The 22,629-nt window shown below is 48.5% G+C and overlaps 1 protein-coding gene across 3 annotated transcripts in view; it reads left to right on the top strand.

The window, feature by feature from the left end:
* The window catches only part of HGH1 (HGH1 homolog), a 67,342-nt gene extending 45,973 nt beyond the window's left edge, over window positions 1-21,369 (top strand). For all 3 annotated transcript variants that reach the window (XM_069956850.1, XM_069956852.1, XM_069956851.1), the window contains exons 4-7: window positions 12,210-12,308; window positions 12,458-12,549; window positions 19,742-19,864; window positions 19,944-21,369. In XM_069956850.1, coding sequence (XP_069812951.1) covers window positions 12,210-12,308; window positions 12,458-12,549; window positions 19,742-19,864; window positions 19,944-20,069 — 440 coding nt within the window. In that variant the 3' untranslated portion in view covers window positions 20,070-21,369. The remainder of the gene's footprint in view (window positions 1-12,209; window positions 12,309-12,457; window positions 12,550-19,741; window positions 19,865-19,943) is intronic.
* The last annotated feature ends 1,260 nt before the right edge of the window (window positions 21,370-22,629 follow it).

The raw sequence follows: 22,629 nt of genomic DNA, 5'->3' as shown, positions 1-22,629 counted from the left end.
CCCCTTCCCTAGTTGAGGAACTCCGAAAAATGATTAATCAGAGGTGAAGCCACAGTTTCTGCTGCCCTGACCAAAGACAGGTCTGAGTCGCCTGAGCCACCTCCTAAGAAACATAGACGTATTATTTCTGATTCTGACTCCGATGAACAGCCTCTGTCTTTGGGTGACAAATCCGGTGAGGAACAAACCGTAGTTGTCCCTGAGACATTGGAAGAACCTAAAAGATACTATTTCTCGGCTGAGGATACAGATATCTTATTAAACGCAATCAGAAATACTATGGATATCAAAGAAATCCAGGAGTCTCTAAATAAACAGGACGAGATGTTTGCGGGTCTTAAGCCTAGGAAAAAGCGTGTGTTCCCCATTCATAGTAACATCAAAGATATGATTCTAGACGAGTGGCGTGACCCTGAAAGAAGATTGCAAATACCTAAGGAATTTAGGTCGAGATTCCCTTTGATGAGACAGATGTCAAACTCTGGTCGGAGTCACCAAAGATTGATATCCAAGTAGCTAAAAGTGGTAAAGAAAACCTCCCTCCCCTTTGAAGATGCCTCGCAGCTTAAAGACCCCATAGATAGGAAAATGGACAGTTTGCTTGCGTAAGTCATGGGATTCTGCCGCTGCTTGCGCTAAATCCTAATATAGCCGCTACCAGTGCTGCCCGATCTCTGTTTGTATGGTTGGAGGAACTGGAAAATCATCTCCGTAATAAGTCCTCTAGAGAAGATTTGCTTAAGTCTGTACCTATGCTGAAACTGGCCACAGCATTTCTGGTGGACGTTTCAGCAGAATCTGTCCGCTTCGCAGCAAAAAATGTAGCCCTCACCAACTCTGTTAGGAGGGCACTCTGGCTAAAAAGCTGGGAAGGTGATAACCTCTCTAAAACTAAATTGTGTGCCATTCCCTTCGAAGGATCTCTAGTGTTCGGATCCGTTCTCGATTCCATCCTGGAGAAAGCGGCGGACAGGAAAAAGGATTTTCCTAAAGAGAAGACACCTAAAGGTAAACAGAATTTTCGTCCCTATAGGCAGAATACCACCCCCTCTTATAGAGGAAAAGGGAAATCTGGGAGATGGAGCTACCCCAAGGGCGGCAAAGGGAGAGAGTTCATGCTCAATCCCAAACCCGCAGACAAAAAACAATGACTCGATCCCGGTAGGAGGGAGGCTCTCCCATTTCGTTCACCTGTGGGAGAATATAACATCAAATCCTTTCATATTGTCAACAATAGAGAAAGGTTACAAGATAGAGTTTTCAGACCTCCCTCCTCCGAGATTCTGCACAACCAATCTCGACTCAGACCTATTGAACACCCGTCTGTGGCTAGGCGTATTAGAACTTCTCTCGTTGGAAGCTGTTGTTCCAGTTCCCCCTCCCAACAGGGTCAAGGCCATTACTCCCGGTTATTTCTAGTCCAGAAAATCAAATGGAGCTTTCAGGACATCATAAACCTCAAGCCTCTAAACCGAGTAATAGCCTACAAGAGATTCAAAATGGAAACTCTAAAAACAGCAATTCCATTAATATCCAAGGGAGCTTGGCTAGCCACAATAGACTTGAAAGACGCTTACTTTCATGTCCCCATCTACGAGAACCATCAAAATACCTAAGATTCGCTCTGATACACAACAATACCACTCATCACTTCCAATTCAATGCACTCCCATTCGGAATAGCCTCTGCCCCCCGGATATTCACGAAGGTGATGGTGGAAGTGATAGCCTATCTCAGGGTAAAAGGCGTAATGATAATTCCTTATTTAGACGACCTACTTATTGTTGCTCAATCCAAAGAACAACTGAATGCACACATTGTTTTTGACCATTCCTCTCTCCAAGATTTAGGCTGGATTGTGAACGTTCAAAAATCGGATCTGACCCCAGCCCACAGGAAAAAATTTCTGGCATGATACTAGATACGGAAAGACAGGTGACCTTTCTTCCCAGGACAAGGTACAACTCTTCTGGACAAATTCAGGAAGTTTGCCAGGAAGACAACAACAACGGTCCGGGAGGCAATGTCCATTCTCGGCTCCATGACATCATGCATGTCGGCAGTACCGTGGTGCCAGAGTCACTCACGCATTCTGCAAACCCAATCCTGAAAACCTGGGACCGTCTTCAGTCGCACCTAGATGCAAAGATGCCAGTGTCAACACAGATAAAGCGGTCGATGAAATGGTGGTTAGACGAAAAAAATCTAATAAAAGGACTTCGCTGGTCCCCTCTTCAGACGGTAACCCTGACGACAGACGCCAGCCAATGGGGTGGGGAGCACATGTTCAAGACCTATACCTTCAGGGGCAGTGGTCGGAAAAGACAAGCCGGTGCTCATCAAACCTAAGAGAACTGAAGGCAGTATACAAAGCACTAAAAGGTGCAGAACATCTCCTACACGGAAAGGATGTCAAAATATACTCAGACAATGCGACTACAGTGGCGTTCATAAATCACCAAGGGGGGACACGTCACTCGCTCCTACAAAAAATGGCAGCAGAAATCTTCAGCTGGGCGGAAGTACACCTTCAATCATTGTCAGCAGTCCACCTAAAAGGGACAAACAACACAAAAAGCGGAACTTTTTGAGTCGAGAAAAGATATTACCAGGAGAATGGAGCCTAAATCACAAGAGTTCCTGAACCTGACAGAAAGATGGGGAACTCCGAGGTGGACATATTCGCCACAAAGAAAAAACAGAAAAGTGGAAAGGTTTTACTCCCTAAACCCAAAGGACAATCCGGAGGCGGTGGACGCGCTAATCCAGCCATGGAATTTCCATCTAGCCTACGCGTTTCCTCCATTTCCCCTGTTAGGAAGAGCACTACAGAAAATCCTAGTTGCTCATACTCAGGTAATCTTCATAGCTCCGGTATGGCCAAAAAGAAGTTGGTTTTGTCTCCTAAAAAAGCTGACAATAGAAGGTCCCCTCCTACTACCTCAAAGGGAAGATCTTCTCGTCCAGGGCCCGCTAAATCAACCAAGGGATTCAACAACTCCACTTAGCGGCCTGGCTACTGAGAAGTCCCTCCTAGCTCGCAGGGGCCTTTCGCCAAGAGTGATCGACACTATGTTAAGTAGCAAAAAGGATGTTACATCCTCCATTTACTTGAAATATTGGAGAAAATTCTGCACATGGTGTGGCGACATTCCCCCTGATCCCTGCAAACCGAACATGCCGCAATACTGGACTTCCTACAACAAGGCCTGGATAAAGGACTTTCGCTTAGTACACTTAAGGTCCAGGTGTCTGCGTTGGGTTGCTTCTTCGATTCACCAATCGCGGAGCACAGGTGGGTTAAAAGATTTTTCAAAGCAGTTTCGAGGTTAAAACCGAAAATCTCGAACCTTACTCCACCCTGGACTTAAACCTAGTCCTACAGGCACTAACCCAAAACCTTTTGAACCTATCCAGGAACTATCTACAAGATTTTGACACTAAAGACCATTTTCTTAGTTGCCATAACATCGGCAAAAAGAGTCGGCGAGATCCAGGCACTCTCCACGGAAGAACCGTACCTTACGGTTCTAGACGATAGAATTGTCCTCAAGCTGAACCCGTCTTTCCTTCCTAAGGTGGTTTCAAATTTCCACAGGTCACAAGATATCATCTTGCCGTCCTTTGTGATCCTCCTAAAAACGACCAGGAAATTTGTTTCCATACCTTAGATGTTCGCAGGGCAGTTCTCACTTATCTTCAAAATACCAAAACCTGGAGAATAGATGCTAATCTGTTTCTCCAATTTCAAGGCCCCAACAGGGGCAAGAAAGCTTCAAAGGCATCTATATCAAGATGGATGAAATCAGCAATCGCAGAAGCCTATAAAGCTTCAAATAGAGAAGTACCAAAAAGCCTTAAAAGCTCATTCTACTCGAGCTATGTCTGTCTCCTGGGCAGAGAAATCTGCAGCTTCGCTTGAACAGATTTGCAGAGCGGCTACATGGTCATCCCCTCATACCTTCTATCGACACTACAAGCTAAACGTGGCCACGTCCCAAGATCTAGCGTTCGGACGAAAAGTGCTGCAGGCTGTGGTCCCCCCCTAATTGATGATCTGGTATGTCTCCAGGTGGTGCTGTCATGACTGGACGGTCTGAAAAGCGAGAATTATTACTCACCGATAATTCGTTTTTCATGAGTCCATCATGACAGCACCCGTTTATTACCCGCCCTTGTTATACGATATGATACTTGTGTTAAGATATGCTATGTTGATAGTAATTGATAAACACTGAGGGTGAGATGGGGAGGGGCCCTTTTTAACCTCTCGTGCTTCCTGTTCCTATTAGGACTAATGGCATTCAATCTCTCCAGGTGGTGCTGTCATGATGGACTCATGAAAAACGAATTATCGGTGAGTAATAATTCTCGCTTTCCGGTCTCTTCCTGAGGTAACTGTACATAGTGTACAGGTGGATGGGGAGATGTTTCCGGTCTCTTCCTGAGGTAACCGTACATAGTATACAGGTGGAGGGGGAGATGTTTCCGGTCTCTTCCTGAGGTAACCGTACATAGTATACAGGTGGATGGGGAGATGTGTCCGGTCTCTTCCTGAGGTAACCGTACATAGTATACAGGTGGATGGGGAGATGTTTCCGGTCTCTTCCTGAGGTAACCGTACATATTGTGACGGTGGAGGGGGAGATGTTTCCGGTCTCTTCCTGAGGTAACCGTACATAGTATACAGGTGGAGGGGGAGATGTTTCCGGTCTCTTCCTGAGGTAACCGTACATAGTGTACAGGTGGATGGGGAGATGCGTCCGGTCTCTTCCTGAGGTAACCGTACATAGTGTACAGGTGGAGGGGGAGATGTTTCCGGTCTCTTCCTGAGGTAACCGTACATAGTATACAGGGGGATGGGGAGATGTTTCCGGTCTCTTCCTGAGGTAACCGTACATAGTGTACAGGGGGAGATGTTTCCGGTCTCTTCCTGAGGTAACCGTACATAGTATACAGGTGGAGGGGGAGGGGGAGATGGAGACCAGCGGATGGAGAGGAGGTACGGGGTAAAGATGGAAAGCGGACAGTAAGTAACTGTTTGCCGGCAGCCTTGTATTTTAGGGCCCTATTCCACAGTAACGATAATCGGCCGGATCGGCCCTATTTGGCCCGAGTCGGCCGATTATCGTTCGGTGAAAAAGAGAGAACGATCAGCCGATGATCGGGTCATCGGCTGATCGTTCATTTAGGGCCAGACATAAAATCATCGTTTCCCCACCGCGCATCGCTACGGTTGAATAGCGGTGCGCGATTTGACTGCAGCAGCATCATACATTACCTGCAGGTCTTCTCCGCGCTGTCTTTATCCCAGGATCCCGCGCTCTCTATCTTCTGAATGGCCGGTCAGCTGACGGAGCGCTCAGCCAATCACAGGCCGAGAGGGTTGTGTACGGCTGTATTATTTGCTGACACCTGGGCCGCCCAATGTGAGGATACTACATCACATTACACATGGCTTCCTTCTGCTGGTTTTATCCAATAACTCACAGTAAGGGTCCTATTCTACGGGCCGAGGAGGGCCCGATCAACGATCTAAACGAGCTGCGATCTGCTAGATCGCCGCACGTTTACTGGGCCTATTCCACGGCCCGATGATCGTTGAGCGAGGGCTGCAAGGACATCGTTACCAATGTCCTTGCAGCAGCGTCATACATTACCTGCAGGTCTTCTCCGTGCTGTCTTCATCCCAGGGTCCCGCGCTCTCTATCTTCTGAATGGCCGGTCAGCTGACAGGCCACACTCAGGTCCCGGCCTGTGATTAGCTGAGCGCTCCGTCAGCTGACCGGCCATTCAGAAGATAGAGAGCGCGGGACCCTGGGATGAAGACAGCGCGGAGAAGACCTGCAGGTAATGTATGATGCTGCTGCTGTCAAATCGTCGGTCGCGCACCGCTATTCAACCGTAGCAATGCGCGGTGGGGGAACGATGATTTTAGGTCTGGCCCTAAATGAACGATCAGCCGATGACCCGATCATCGGCTGATCGTTCTCTCTATTTCACCGAACGATAATCGGCCGAATCGGGCCAAATAGGGCCGATCCGGCCGATTATCAGTTACTGTGGAATAGGGCCCTAAGATACAAGGCTGCCGGCAAACACAGTTACTTACTGTCCGCTTTCCATCTTTACCCCGTACGTCCTCTCCATCCGCTGGTCTCCATCTCCTCCTCCACCTGTATACTATGTACGGTTACCTCAGGAAGAGACCGGAAACATCTCCCCCTCCCCCTGTACACTATGTACGGTTACCTCAGGAAGAGACCGGAAACATCTCCCCATCCACCTGTATACTATGTACGGTTACCTCAGGAAGAGACCGGAAACATCTCCCCATCCACCTGTATACTATGTACCGTTACCTCAGGAAGAGACCGGAAACATCTCCCCATCCACCTCTACACTATGTACAGTTACCTCAGGAAGAGGCCGGAAACATCTCCCCATCCCCCTGTACACTATGTACGGTTACCTCAGGAAGAGACCGGAAACATCTCCCCATCCACCTGTACACTATGTACGGTTACCTCAGGAAGAGACCGGAAACATCTCCCCATCCCCCTGTACACTATGTACGGTTACCTCAGGAAGAGACCGGAAACATCTCCCCATCCGCCTGTACACTATGTACAGTTACCTCAGGAAGAGACCGGAAACATCTCCCCATCCCCCTGTATACTATGTACGGTTACCTCAGGAAGAGACCGGAAACATCTCCTCATCCACCTGTACACTATGTACGGTTACCTCAGGAAGAGACCGGAAACATCTCCCCATCCACCTGTACACTATGTACGGTTACCTCAGGAAGAGACCGGAAACATCTCCCCCTCCACCTGTATACTATGTACGGTTACCTCAGAGAAGAGACCGGAAACATCTCCCCATCCACCTGTACACTATGTACGGTTACCTCAGGAAGAGACCGGAAACATCTCCCCCTCCACCTGTACACTATGTACGGTTACCTCAGGAAGAGACCGGAAACATCTCCCCTCCAACTGTACACTATGTACGGTTACCTCAGGAAGAGACCGGAAACATCTCCCCCTCCACCTGTACACTATGTACGGTTACCTCAGGAAGAGACCGGAAACATCTCCCCCTCCACCTGTACACTATGTACGGATACCTCAGGAGGAGACCGGAAACATCTCCCATCCACCTGTATACTATGTACGGTTACCTCAGGAAGAGACCGGAAACATCTACCCATCCACCTGTACACTATGTACGGTTACCTCAGGAAGAGACCGGAAACCTCTCCCCATCCATCTGTACACTATGTACGGTTACCTCAGGAAGAGACCGGAAACATCTCCCCATCCACCTGTATACTATGTACGGTTACCTCAGGAAGAGACCGGAAACATCTCCCCATCCACCTGTATACTATGTACGGTTACCTCAGGAAGAGACCGGAAACATCTCCCCCTCCACCTGTATACTATGTACGGTTACCTCAGGAAGAGACCGGAAACATCTCCCCATCCACCTGTACACTATGTACAGTTACCTCAGGAAGAGACCGGAAACATCTCCCCATCCACCTGTATACTATGTACGGTTACCTCAGGAAGAGACCGGAATACATCTCCCCATCCCCCTGTACACTATGTACGGTTACCTCAGGAGAGACCGGAAACATCTCCCTATCCACCTGTACACTATGTACGGTTACCTCAGGAAGAGACCGGAAACATCTCCCCATCCCCCTGTATACTATGTACGGTTACCTCAGGAAGAGACCGGAACCATCTCCCCATCCACCTGTACACTATGTACATTTACCTCAGGAAGAGACCGGAAACATCTCCCCATCCCCCTGTACACTATGTACGGTTACCTCAGGAAGAGACCGGAAACATCTCCCATCCACCTGTATACTATGTACGGTTACCTCAGGAAGAGACCGGAAACATCTCCCCATCCACCTGTACACTATGTAGGGTTACCTCAGGAAGAGACCGGAAACATCTCCCCATCCACCTGTACACTATGTACGGTTACCTCAGGAAGAGACCGGAAACATCTCCCCATCCACCTGTACACTATGTACGGTTACCTCAGGAATAGACCGGAAACATCTCCCCATCCACCTGTATACTATGTACGGTTACCTCAGGAAGAGACTGGAAACATCTCCCCCTCCACCTGTACACTATGTACGGTTACCTCAGGAAGAGACCGGAAACCAATTTACCCATTATCACTTTTCTCTTCCTAATAAATTTGCTTTTCCCCTCTGACTTCTCCTGACACTTCCGTACAACAATCTTATACACTAATAGGTCTACTAGACCTGAGTCTTTCAAACAGTCTCTATACTTTTCCTTTGAACAAACAACTTTCCTAACCATCAGGTAATAACATTCATCGATAAATGTGCAGAACAGTTGTCAGACTCTATCGGAGAGTCCTGTGCCCGCCCCCTCAGTGACATTAAGCAGTATGGGAGGGGGACAGAAATGCCAGGAGTTAAAATGGCCACCGGACTGGATAACCGGATATAGGGGTGTTGGCTTAGGGCGTGGTTTTGAGATGTCACAATTATAATACAGACGTGGATGATATGTGGGAGTGGTTGGCTTTCCGTCGCCATCTTTGAGGGCTGAATACAGAAACGTGGCGTACACAAATAAATACATGTTTTATGATTGGGACAACAAAAAATGATCAATATTTTGTAACAAGTCACATTCTTCTTCTAAAGGGGAACACCAGCTTGGCAAGACTGGCTGCAATATAACAGTATAGTGTAGGGGAGGACATTAACAGCATGTGATAACACAAACAAACAAGAACTCTTGTGAGGCTGATTATATGCCAAAATAATTGTATGCTGCTAAACTCCTCCAGCATATTCATTAACCTCTTCAGCTCTCTCAGTACTGTATCTAGCAATGAGCTGGACTGTTCTCCTTCTCCATCTCCACTTATATGACATTGTACACATGTGAATTTAGGCTGCCCACTTCAAAAAGGCATTGGTCTTACAATCAGGTCAGGGGCACTTTAAATCAAAGTAACTACTTCAACAGCCGACCAAGGGGAAGATTCCTGCAGAACAAAGGGTCTATACGCCACCATTGGGGGTAGGTTGGCTCCTGCAGAACATAGGGTCTATACGCCACCATTGGGGGTAGGTTGGCTCCTGCAGAACATAGGGTCTATACGCCACCATTTGAGGTAGGTTGGCTCCTGCAGAACATAGTATCTATACGCCACCATTGGAGGTAGGTTGGCTCCTGCAGAACATAGTATCTATACGCCACCATTGGGGGTAGGTTGGCTCCTGCAGAACATAGGGTCTATACGCCACCATTGGGGGTAGGTTGGCTCCTGCAGAACATAGTATCTATACGCCACCATTGGAGGTAGGTTGGCTCCTGCAGAACATAGTATCTATACGCCACCATTGGGGGTAGGTTGGCTCCTGCAGAACATAGGGTCTATACGCCACCATTGGAGGTAGGTTGGCTTTTTGCAGGGTCTGGGGTTTGTATACAGATACACCATTGAACCCAGTTTATAACATAATGATGTGGCTTGGGTCGGCCAACACCACTACAATATTCTGTCTTATCTAGATATTGGTGGTCACCGGCACATGTCCACCCAGCTGGACCTGTGCTTCCCACCCATTATCCTGAATGTTTTCCTTCTGTCTGACCCTCTGGCTCTCATCTCTCCCTACTCTCTAATCCTTGATTCCCCACTAGGGATAGTACTTACATTGACCCCTAAGGTTCCAGGAAATTCCAAGGACCCATTTGCCCCGCATGTTACATGTAGGTCTGGTCACCTACCCACAAGGCATAATAAGTGTGCACAGGAGTGTGAGGGGTTTCCCAGGTGTTGGTCAGAGAGCCAGAGGTTGGTGGGGCTAAGGCATGTATCTGCCTTCATATCAAACCTCCTCAATATCTGCTCTAGGTCTTACACTGCATCTTCTCATGCCCATTGCTAACTATATCTTAGCTGTTCAATTTCCCATAGCCCTCCCATAAAGATGATGAGTTCCTGTTTTTAGTGAACATCTGTCCCATTCTCGCACCCAGCCCTAGGTAGCTTATTGGGGATTGTCCAGACCTATCTAGGTCTTATAGTAGGCTCCTGCTTGCGGCGGGATGCTTCCCTCTTTATTGCCCTCCTAAGCTGGCTGAGAATAATCCACGGGTCTACTGATCCATGGCGCCTACATCTTGTACCGAATCGACAGGGCACAAGCAAGGAGTGGAACCAATACAAGTACTATTTCCACCGGTCACCGAACAGATTGTTTTCACTTCCGGAACCCGTTCATACAGAGAGTCTATGCGCCTACTGTCTGTGACCTCACAGCTGCTCTCGATGCCATGCTGTATTACAAGGGTTAAGCATTAATCACAGCCTCCCCGTAAGGACGTAGAAGTGAATAAGTTCGGCAATCCCTTTCCTTAATTCAGCATAAATACAGCAACAGCTTATCTCAATCACACCACAGTTTGCGACGGCAATGCAGCACTTTAACCTTGTCCTATCCTGGGTTACAGAGTTCTTTGTCTAACAAATAGACTCAGCATTACAGACATATAGAGAACGCAGGTGTGACGGGAATCTCATTAGATCCGTTCCCCTGAGGCGCAGATAGTACGTAAGAAAGGAAAGTCTTTCTTACCTGGCCAGTTATATCTGTGCGTCCGATGACGGATAAACCACCACATCCCGTCTGTCTGCGTTCTGGTTTGCAAGAGGCTGAGTCCCGGATCGAGCGCCAAATTGATAAGTCTAAATTTAGATGTTGACCCGTCTCTATGGAGTAAAGTCAGCAGCCCAGGTATAGGATGGTTTCAAGTTTATCTAGAGCTGTAACCTGCAGTGTTACCAACTCGTCACTTATAAATCACGGACACAGATAAGACAATGTATCAGGATTATAAGCCTGGATAATAATGGCCCAAGTTTTATTATGGTAATCACATTTTATAGACAGATTATGGGGCGGTACTACTCATGCGTAGTGTATTCATAAGAAATATGTAAACATCCAATACAGGCGGGGTTCCAAGTCACAAGACACATACATGTCACACTCTGATAGGCCGGTCCATATATGGTCAGTAGCTTCCTGTACTGTGCAGTCAGGCTGGCACAATGTGTTATTCTCCATATATTGTTTATAGATTTCTGTCTCTCTTCTCCTTGTGTATTGTGACTATAAATGATAACTTTCCAGGAGCTCTTCTCATTGATGTGCTGCCAGCATTCATCTCCTTCATCCAGAACATCTCTCTGATCACGCCCTGATATATATATATATATATATATATATATATATATATATATATATATATATATATATATAAGATATATATATCAGGAGACACCACAGTCTATAAAGCAGCATGTATCTTGTATATTACGAGACACCACAGTCTACTGATAAGGCTAGGTGATGTGATTTTACCTATTTGCACCGTACCTATATGACCACATAATATAAATATATACACTCACCGGCCACTTTATTAGGTACACCTGTCCAACTGCACGTTACCACTTAATTTCTAATCAGCCAATCACATGGCGGCAACTCAGTGCATTTAGGCATGTAGACATGGTCAAGACAATCTCCTGCAGTTCAAACCGAGCATCAGTATGGGGAAGAAAGGTGATTTGAGGCCTTTGAACGTGGCATGGTTGTTGGTGCCAGAAGGGCTGGTCTGAGTATTTCAGAAACTGCTGATCTACTGGGATTTTCACGCACAACCATCTCTAGGGTTTACAGAGAATGGTCCGAAAAAGAAAAACCATCCAGTGAGCGGCCGTTCTGTGGGCGGAAATGCCTTGTTGGTGCCAGAGGTTAGAGGAGAATGGGCAGACTGGTTCCAGCTGATAGAAAGGCAACAGTGACTCAAATAGCCAACCGTTACAGCCAAGGTAGGCCGAAGAGCATCTCTGAGCGCACAGTACGGCCAACTCTGAGGCAGATGGGCTACAGCAGCAGAAGACCACCCGTTACTAGCATGGTGTACCTAATAAAGTGGCCGGTGAGTGTATATAATATTTATATTATGTAGTCATATAGGTACGGTGCAAATAGGTAAAATCACATCACCTAGCCTTATCAGTAGACTGTGGTGTCTCCTGATATTTTTTGAACCATGTGATGGGTCAGCTGATGCAGTTGTTGGAGATGATGATGGCCGCCTCCTGTTGTCTTGTAGAGGATCATGCCTGGCTGCTGGGGGGTGACGTGGAGCTGCTGCCCTTCCTGTTGCTTCCTCTGGCAGGTGGAGAGGAGTATACAGAAGATGAAGTGGAAGGTAAGAATGAGGGGAGATGGGGCAGTTACTAGTTCCCTAATATATTCCACCCCCAGTTGATAATACACACTGGGGGCATGTTGTCAATGGGGGAGGGGGGGTTGTGGGGCCCACCGGTTTCCTGAGGTTTTCTTCCACTCTCTCTGCAGTCCTCCCCCCTGACCTGCAGTATCTTCCAGAAGACAAACAGCGGGAGCCTGACCCAGATATCCGGAAGATGCTGCTGGAATGTCTGCAGCTGGTGAGTACCTGCCCGCCCACCCCCAGGCCGTGCTCCCATGTGTCTGCAATGGGGGGCCACCCCCAGGCCGTGCTCCCATGTGTCTGCAATGGGGGGACCACCCCCAGGCCGTGCTCCCATGTGTCTGCAATGGGGGCCACCCCCAGGCCGTGCTCCCATGTGTCTGCAATGGGGGGCCACCCCCAGGCCGTGCTCCCATGTGTCTGCAATGGGGGGGCCACCCCCAGGACGTGCTCCCATGTGTCTGCAATGGGGGGCCACCCCTAAGCTGTGCTCCCATGTGTCTGCAATGGGGGGGCCACCCCCAGGACGTGCTCCCATGTGTCTGCAATGGGGGGCCAGCCCCAGGACGTGCTCCCATGTGTCTGCAATGGGGGACCACCCCCAGGACGTGCTCCCATGTGTCTGCAATGGGGGACTACCCCTAAGCTGTGCTCCCATGTGTCTGCAATGGGGGACCACCCCCAGGACGTGCTCCCATGTGTCTGCAATGGGGGACCTCCCCCAGGCCGTGCTCCCATGTGTCTGCAATGGGGGGCCAGCCCCAGGACGTGCTCCCATGTGTCTGCAATGGGGGGCCACCCCCAGGCCGTGCTCCCATGTGTCTGCAATGGGGGGCCACCCCCAGGCCGTGCTCCCATGTGTCTGCAATGGGGGGCCACCCCCAGGCCGTGCTCCCATGTGTCTGCAATGGGGGACCACCCCCAGGCCGTGCTCCCATGTGTCTGCAATGGGGGGCCACCCCCAGGACGTGCTCCCATGTGTCTGCAATGGGGGGCCACCCCCAGGCCGTGCTCCCATGTGTCTGCAATGGGGGGGCCACCCCCAGGACGTGCTCCCATGTGTCTGCAATGGGGGGCCACCTCTAAGCTGTGCTCCCATGTGTCTGCAATGGAGGGGCCACCCCCAGGACGTGCTCCCATGTGTCTGCAATGGGGGACCACCCCCAGGCCGTGCTCCCATGTGTCTGCAATGGGGGGCCAGCCCCAGGACGTGCTCCCATGTGTCTGCAATGGGGGACCACCCCCAGGACGTGCCACCATGTGTCTGCAATGGGGGGCCACCCCCAGGCCGTGCTCCCATGTGTCTGCAATGGGGGACCACCCCCAGGACGTGCTCCCATGTGTCTGCAATGGGGGACCACCCCCAGGCCGTGCTCCCATATGTCTGCAATGGGGGGCCAGCCCCAGGACGTGCTCCCATGTGTCTGCAATGGGGGGCCAGCCCCAGGACGTGCTCCCATGTGTCTGCAATGGGGGGCCACCCCCAGGCCGTGCTCCCATGTGTCTGCAAGGCTTAGTTTTTCTGATATAAGATAGTGGTCTGATCCATTAGAGTTTAAGTGTAAAGACCCTTAAGAGCTCTCCGTATAGCTATAGATGTGTCCTGTGGGGGGGCCTCATTACTTTCCGTTCACATATAGAAGTTGTTTGTGGTTTTTGGGTCTAAATGCTTCATGAGCTGTAACTTTCTCATATCATACGGGAGAGCAGCACAAACACTGTAATATAAGAATCTGCAAATTACAGTCTCCCTGTCCCTATAACATTCAAAATCTAAATCCACAGTAGATGTGATTTACAGCATGATATCAACAACAAAAAATAATGTAAATTATAAATTTGCTGTATAACACAACTATACTTACTGTATCCAGGTCCAGTCTCCTGCTATATAACAGCTATACTTACTGTAGCTTTTAACTAGGCTACCAGGGACATGACTGGGGGGGAGGTTAACTAGGCTACCAGGGACATGACTGGGGGGGAGGTTAACTAGGCTACCAGGGACATGACTGGGGGGGAGGTTAACTAGGCTACCAGGGACATGACTGGGGGGGGAGGTTAACTAGGCTACCAGGGACATGACTGGGGGGGAGGTTAACTAGGCTACCAGGGACATGACTGGGGGGGGAGGTTAACTAGGCTACCAGGGACATGCCTGGGGGGGGGGAGGTTAACTAGGCTACCAGGGACACGCCCGGGGGGGAGGTTAACTAGGCTACCAGGGACATGCCTGGGGGGGGGAGGTTAACTAGGCTACCAGGGACATGCCCGGGGGGGAGGTTAACTAGGCTACCAGGGACATGACTGGGGGGGGGGGGGGAGGTTAACTAGGCTACCAGGGACACGCCCGGGGGGGAGGTTACTAGGCTACCAGGGACATGCCTGGGGGGGGGAGGTTAACTAGGCTACCAGGGACATGCCTGGGGGGGGGGAGGTAACTAGGCTACCAGGGACATGCCTGGGGGGGGGGGGGAGGTTAACTAGGCTACCAGGGACATGCCCGGGGGGGAGGTTAACTAGGCTACCAGGGACATGCCCGGGGGGGAGGTTAACTAGGCTACCAGGGACATGCCTGGGGGGGGGAGGTTAACTAGGCTACCGGGGACATGACTGGGGGGGGGGTTAACTAGGCTACCGGGGGACATGACTGGGGGGGGGGGTAACTAGGCTACCGGGGACATGACTGGGGGGGGGGGGTTAACTAGGCTACCGGGGACATGACTGGGGGGGGGGGGGTTAACTAGGCTACCGGGGACATGCCCGGGGGGGGGAGGTTAACTAGGCTACCAGGGACATGCCCGGGGGGGAGGTTAACTAGGCTACCAGGGACATGCCTGGGGGGGGGGGGGTTAACTAGGCTACCAGGGACATGCCTGGGGGGGGGGGTTTAACTAGGCTACCAGGGACATGACTGGGGGGGGGGGGGGAGGTTAACTAGGCTACAGGGACATGACTGGGGGGGAGGTTAACTAGGCTACCGGGGACATGACTGGGGGGGAGGTTAACTAGGCTACCAGGAACATGACTGGGGGGGGGGAGGTTAACTAGGCTACCAGGGACATGCCTGGGGGGGGGGGGGTTAACTAGGCTACCAGGAACATGCCTTGGGGGGGGGGGGGAGGTTAACTAGGCTACAGGAACATGCCTTGGGGGGGGGGGGGAGGTTAACTAGGCTACCAGGGACATGCCTGGGGGGGGGAGGTTAACTAGGCTACCAGGGACATGACTGGGGGGGAGGTTAACTAGGCTACCAGGGACATGACTGGGGGGGAGGTTAACTAGGCTACCAGGGACATGCCTGGGGGGGGGGAGGTTAACTAGGCTACCAGGGACATGACTGGGGGGGAGGTTAACTAGGCTACCAGGGACATGACTGGGGGGGAGGTTAACTAGGCTACCAGGGACATGACTGGGGGGGAGGTTAACTAGGCTACCAGGGACATGACTGGGGGGGAGGTTAACTAGGCTACCAGGGACATGCCTGGGGGGAAGGGGAGGTTAACTAGGCTACCAGGGACATGACTGGGGGGGAGGTTAACTAGGCTACCAGGGACATGCCTGGGGGGGGGAGGTTAACTAGGCTACCAGGGACATGACTGGGGGGGGGAGGTTTAACTAGGTTACCAGGGACACTAGGGGAACAATACTTAGCCTTGCCCCGGGTGCTACTAACTGCCGCGCATGGTATGTGGCCCTCGAATGATTTTGTTAATTCCTGACCGGCCCTTGACATGGAAAAGGTTCCCCACCCCTGGTGTAGGGGCTCCAGTCAGCTGGGAAGAAGCAAGAGGACATCGGGGAGCGTGGGCAGGTAAGTATAGGTGTTTATTATTTACTTTCATCAGCTGCAGATCACTCACCACCGATTACATGCAGCGATGCACAGACATCAATCGTCTAATGATCGGCTCCAGACCGTACACCTCCTATTACACGCAGCGATGCACAGACATCAATCAGCTGATGATCGGCTCCAGACCGTACACCTCCTATTACACGCAGCGATGCACAGACTTCAATCAGCTGATGATCGGCTCCAGACCGTGCACCTCCTATTACACGCAGCGATGCACAGACATCAATCGTCTAATGATCGGCTCCAGACCGTACACCTCCTATTACACGCAGCGATGCACGGACATCAATCAGCTAATGATCGGCTCCAGACCGTACACCTCCTATTACACGCAGCGATGCACAGACATCAATCAGCTGATGATCGGCTCCAGACCGTACACCTCCTATTACACGCAGCGATGCACAGACATCAATCAGCTGATGATCGGCTCCAGACCGTACACCTCCTATTACACGCAGCGATGCACAGACATCAATCGTCTGATGATCGGCTCCAGACCGTACACCTCCTATTACACGCAGCGATGCACAGACATCAATCAGCTGATGATCGGCTCCAGACCGTGCACCTCCTATTACACGCAGCGATGCACAGACATCAATCAGCTGATGATCGGCTCCAGACCGTACACCTCCTATTACACGCAGCGATGCACAGACATCAATCAGCTGATGATCGGCTCCAGACCGTACACCTCCTATTACACGCAGCGATGCACAGACATCAATCGTCTGATGATCGGCTCCAGACCGTACACCTCCTATTACACGCAGCGATGCACAGACTTCAATCAGCTGATGATCGGCTCCAGACCGTGCACCTCCTATTACACGCAGCGATGCACAGACATCAATCGTCTAATGATCGGCTCCAGACCGTACACCTCCTATTACACGCAGCGATGCACAGACATCAATCAGCTGATGATCGGCTCCAGACCGTGCACCTCCTATTACACGCAGCGATGCACAGACATCAATCAGCTGATGATCGGCTCCAGACCGTACACCTCCTATTACACGCAGCGATGCACAGACATCAATCAGCTGATGATCGGCTCCAGACCGTACACCTCCTATTACACGCAGCGATGCACAGACATCAATCGTCTGATGATCGGCTCCAGACCGTACACCTCCTATTACACGCAGCGATGCACAGACATCAATCAGCTGATGATCGGCTCCAGACCGTGCACCTCCTATTACACGCAGCGATGCACAGACATCAATCGTCTAATGATCGGCTCCAGACCGTACACCTCCTATTACACGCAGCGATGCACAGACATCAATCAGCTGATGATCGGCTCCAGACCGTACACCTCCTATTACACCAAACAAAAAATTTACTAGCTGATACTCTACCCCAGAGGTATAACAAGCAAGTGCAAACTATACAATATATGGGGATAATCTACTGGGTGCTATAACAGCAAAACAATACAATATACCTACAAAAAAATACTGTACCCAGATATAATACAATCACGAATGAATTTTTATTGATAACACAGACATATAACAATATATATCATAAAAACACAAACTGAATCAGAACGGATGATGACAAAAAACATGGGTAAAGTGCATATACTACAGTGCCGGCCTATAACATACATGTGCAAAAATGCAAGCGTTGTAAGTATTACAAGTAAGGTGCCTGGCACAAACAATAAATAGGGTCTACATATTCAGCAAGGGTTCATTACAATAAACAACATATCCCTAAAGACCATAGACTAATATCACAAACATCCCTATCACTGAAACATTACCTGATCTGTATGTTCATACAATACCCATGAGGTGCGCCCCGACGTGCGTTTCGGCAACACTCCTTTATCGAGGGGTGGCGCCACACTACTAGATCTGATCTTTTATATCCCCTGTTCCTGGCTCTAACCAATGAAAAACTCCATTCCACACATAATGATAACAATCACCTGCATGTATCGTCGGCGCATGTTCCCAGGGCCATCCGTCTCAAACACTTCCGGGTCCGAGCACACATGACCCACGCCAAGCGTGATCACGTGACCGTGCTCCGAGCCGCAAGTGGTATCGGGAGAGACCTCGCACATGCGCACACATGCGGACAAAATAAAAGAATGCATAAGTGTCTTCAGTATATGAATGGGCGTACTATCTAATCAGCTGTAAACTACACTAAAAGTCCCCTAAAACAGTTACTATTTAATCAGTTATAAACTACATTAAAGTCCCCCCCCAAAAAAATTAATAAAAACATAAATCAGCCACATAATTCACTAATTAATACATCATACATGTGCAAAATTTGCTCTCAAAAATTGTGTATGATGTGCCAAAGGCACAAAATATACTAGTGTTAAATAAGTGATATATTTGCAAAAAAGAAAAGAAACAGTGTATAAATGTGTGTTAAATCACTATAAAAATGCCCAGTATAAAATTTTATGTAAAACGCATAAAAAACGCATGTCACAACAATACAATGTGAATAGTGCCAAAATATATAAAATGCTAGAAAATTCATAAATGTGAAATTGCTCGATGATCCAGTGAAAAATGAATATAAAGAGTGAGAATCAAACATTTGCACATACAAAAATATATATATATATGAAAATTAAAATAAAAATTAATGTTTAATTATCTAATTAATTGCAAAAATTATATTTTAATATAAAAAAATAATAAAAAATAATAAAAAATATGTAAATTTTTAAATATTGATAATAATCATGACCATAAGTGAAAACTGTGACAATGTAAATAAAATTATATAATATGTGAAAACACAAAAATATAAAATTGTGAAACCCATTTCTATATAATCCAAAAGGTGAACATGTATATATATAACGCTCAGAATGAGATACTCAAGACAAATAATCGAATAATAAATAATAAAATATATATAAATGGGACTTATAGATGTCCAATACAGCAGATTGTAGTATTCTTTCGCCGTTGATATGGGAGATAGATGTGGACGTCTCCAGAGCCTATGCCAGAAATAAAATAATCTAAAAACAACGCTCCTATTACACGCAGCGATGCACAGACATCAATCAGCTGATGATCGGCTCCAGACCGTACACCTCCTATTACACGCAGCGATGCACGGACATCAATCAGCTGATGATCGGCTCCAGACCGTACACCTTCTATTACACGCAGCGATGCACAGACATCAATCGTCTAATGATCGGCTCCAGACCGTACACCTCCTATTACACGCAGAGATGCACGGACATCAATCAGCTGATGATCGGCTCCAGACCGTACACCTTCTATTACACGCAGCGATGCACAGACATCAATCGTCTAATGATCGGCTCCAGACCGTACACCTCCTATTACACGCAGCGATGCACGGACATCAATCAGCTGATGATCGGCTCCTTGGCTGACCGTTGTCTTTATTACACAGGCCTGATTGAGCATATAATAGCCCCGTGTAATAGTAGGACCTTGAGGGTCCATTGGTTTTGGGTGGCTGCATCATGTGACCTTCCTCCCCTACCATCTTACTCATTGACTCTTCTATGTGCTTCCCGCAGCTCTGTGCTACCCCAGGTGGACGTCGTATCCTTAAAGATCAGGGAACTTACCTGATCCTGAGATCGCTGCATTCCTGGGAGACTGAGGCCGATGTGAAGAGAACTTGTGAGAAGGTTATCCAGGTGAGTGACATGGACAGGTGGGATCCTTTTATTAGCTGTCTGACATACAGGAGTAACAGGACCATGTGTGTCCCTGCAGATCCTGATCAGTGATGAGCCAGAGCCTGGGTTAGAAAACCTCTTAGAGGTGACGGTGCCCCCAGAGGTGGAGGAACAGCTGAAGCGTCTGGACGAGGAGGAAGAGCAGGAAGACTCAGCCAAGTGATCTCCTTCCACCCTTTGTTACCTGCCTGAACAGTCTCACCTGGTGCTGCATGCGGCCATGTGTGTGGGGGGATGGAACCAATTGAGAGTCCCCCCCGCCCATGGTAAGATCGGAGCTGCCACCCCACATTGTGTAACACTGCTTTATACAGCAGAAACCATTGGGTTAAGAGCTGTAATGGAGCAGGTGCTGATATCTCCCGAGCCAATACTTGGGCCTATCCAGCACCTACAGTATTCCTGAAAAGACCATTGACTTTTATTCCCCACAATGCACTAGTGTTTGCTGCAGTAATAAACTATAATAAGCATGGTTTTATGATAGCCTTCCCCCATACCTGCCTACACTGTACTGTCTGATGATGACCGGGAAGTGGCAGAGTGGTAAGTGATCAGAGCGGCCCGTGATTGGCTGAGCAGCCCGTCACTTGAGATACGGCCGGGAGCGCAGAGAGGTCGGTATACTTTATATCTCGTTAGTAACGTCCATGCAGCCCTTGTAAGATAATATAGACACAGCCCTTGGTGCACGATTATTGGTCGTATATGAGCTCAGTAAGCGAATGTAGATCGGTGCTCGATGCAAGTCATTGGCTCCTCAGAGATGTTGTATAAGACACTGTGCTATATTATAGCCACCAATGTTTGGAAAATGGACGACTCCTGCGCTCCGAGGAAGCATTCATTTCACTAAGGGAATCCGGGTTCTCTCCTGGCCCATGTGTCTGTTAGAGCAATACTTCTCAATCCCAGTCCTCAGGCTGCACCAACAGCTCATGTTTTGAGGATTTCCTTAGTATTTCACAGGTGATATCATTCTACTCAGTGCATCAGGTATTAGCACAGGTGATATCATTCTACTCAGTGCATCAGGTATTAGCACAGGTGTCCTTTGTATGGGATATCCTCAAAACATGAGCTGTTGGTGAGGACTGGAGTTGAGAAGCACTGTGTTAGATGACACTGAGTAAAGAAAGGGGGAGCTTACACCAACAATGCCATATGCCTTGGATACAGGATATATGGGGGGGATAACGGAGTGTGTACAGTGATTGACAGGTCTTCCCTATTTTTACACCCAAATAGGTGATTTAGGAATGTTGCAAAGAAAGACCCAAAGCTTTCACATCCGTCTGATACTTAAAAAGGTCTGTGTAGTAATAATTCTGATTTACAGAGATTGATAGATATATGGGAATATACAATCATTGTCTGAAAGTGTCCGTGTCTTTATAATTTTTAAAATCTAAATTGGCAGTAGATGTGATTTACAGCATAACAATAAAAATAATGAATGTAAATTATAATCTTGCTGTATAACAAAGCTGAGGTCCAGTCTCCTGAAGGCAGCTATATACCAGCTATACTTACTGTATCCAGGTCCGGTCTCCTGAAGGCAGCTATATAACAGCTATACTTACTGTATCCAGGTCCAGTCTCCTGAAGGCAGCTATATAACAGCTATACTTACTGTATCCAGGTCCAGTCTCCTGAAGGCAGCTATATACCAGCTATACTTACTGTATCCAGGTCCAGTCTCCTGAAGGCAGCTATATACCAGCTATACTTACTGTATCCAGGTCCGGTCTCCTGAAGGCAGCTATATACCAGCTATACTTACTGTATCCAGGTCCGGTCTCCTGAATGCAGCTATATAACAGCTATACTTACTGTATACAGGTCCAGTCTCCTGAAGGCTGCTATATAACAGCTATACTTACTGTATCCAGGTCCAGTCTCCTGAAGGCTGCTATATAACAGCTATACTTACTGTATCCAGGTCCAGTCTCCTGAAGGCTGCTATATACCAGCTATACTTACTGTATCCAGGTCCAGTCTCCTGAAGGCTGCTATATAACAGCTATACTTACTGTATCCAGGTCCAGTCTCCTGAAGGCAGCTATATAACAGCTATACTTACTGTATCCAGGTCCAGTCTCCTGAAGGCTGCTATATAACAGCTATACTTACTGTATCCAGGTCCAGTCTCCTGAAGGCTGCTATATACCAGCTATACTTACTGTATCCAGGTCCAGTCTCCTGAAGGCTGCTATATAACAGATATACTTACTGTATCCAGGTCCAGTCTCCTGAAGGCTGCTATATAACCGCTATACTTACTGTATCCAGGTCCAGTCTCCTGAAGGCTGCTATATAACAGCTATACTTACTGTATCCAGGTCCAGTCTCCTGAAGGCAGCTATATAACAGCTATACTTACTGTAATCAGGTCCAGTCTCCTGAAGGCTGCTATATAACAGCTATACTTACTGTATCCAGGTCCAGTCTCCTGAAGGCAGCTATATAACAGCTATACTTACTGTATCCAGGTCCAGTCTCCTGAAGGCAGCTATATACCAGCTATACTTACTGTATCCAGGCCCAGTCTCCTGAAGGCAGCTATATAACAGCTATACTTACTGTATCCAGGTCCAGTCTCCTGAAGGCTGCTATATACCAGCTGTACTTACTGTATCCAGGTCCAGTCTCCTGAAGGCTGCTATATAACAGCTATACTTACTGTATCCAGGTCCAGTCTCCTGAAGGCTGCTATATAACAG

Source organism: Dendropsophus ebraccatus, chromosome 2, assembly GCF_027789765.1.
Source record: "Dendropsophus ebraccatus isolate aDenEbr1 chromosome 2, aDenEbr1.pat, whole genome shotgun sequence".
In the NCBI taxonomy this organism is placed as follows: domain Eukaryota; kingdom Metazoa; phylum Chordata; class Amphibia; order Anura; family Hylidae; genus Dendropsophus; species Dendropsophus ebraccatus.
This window is presented reverse-complemented; position numbering and strand designations above follow the sequence as displayed.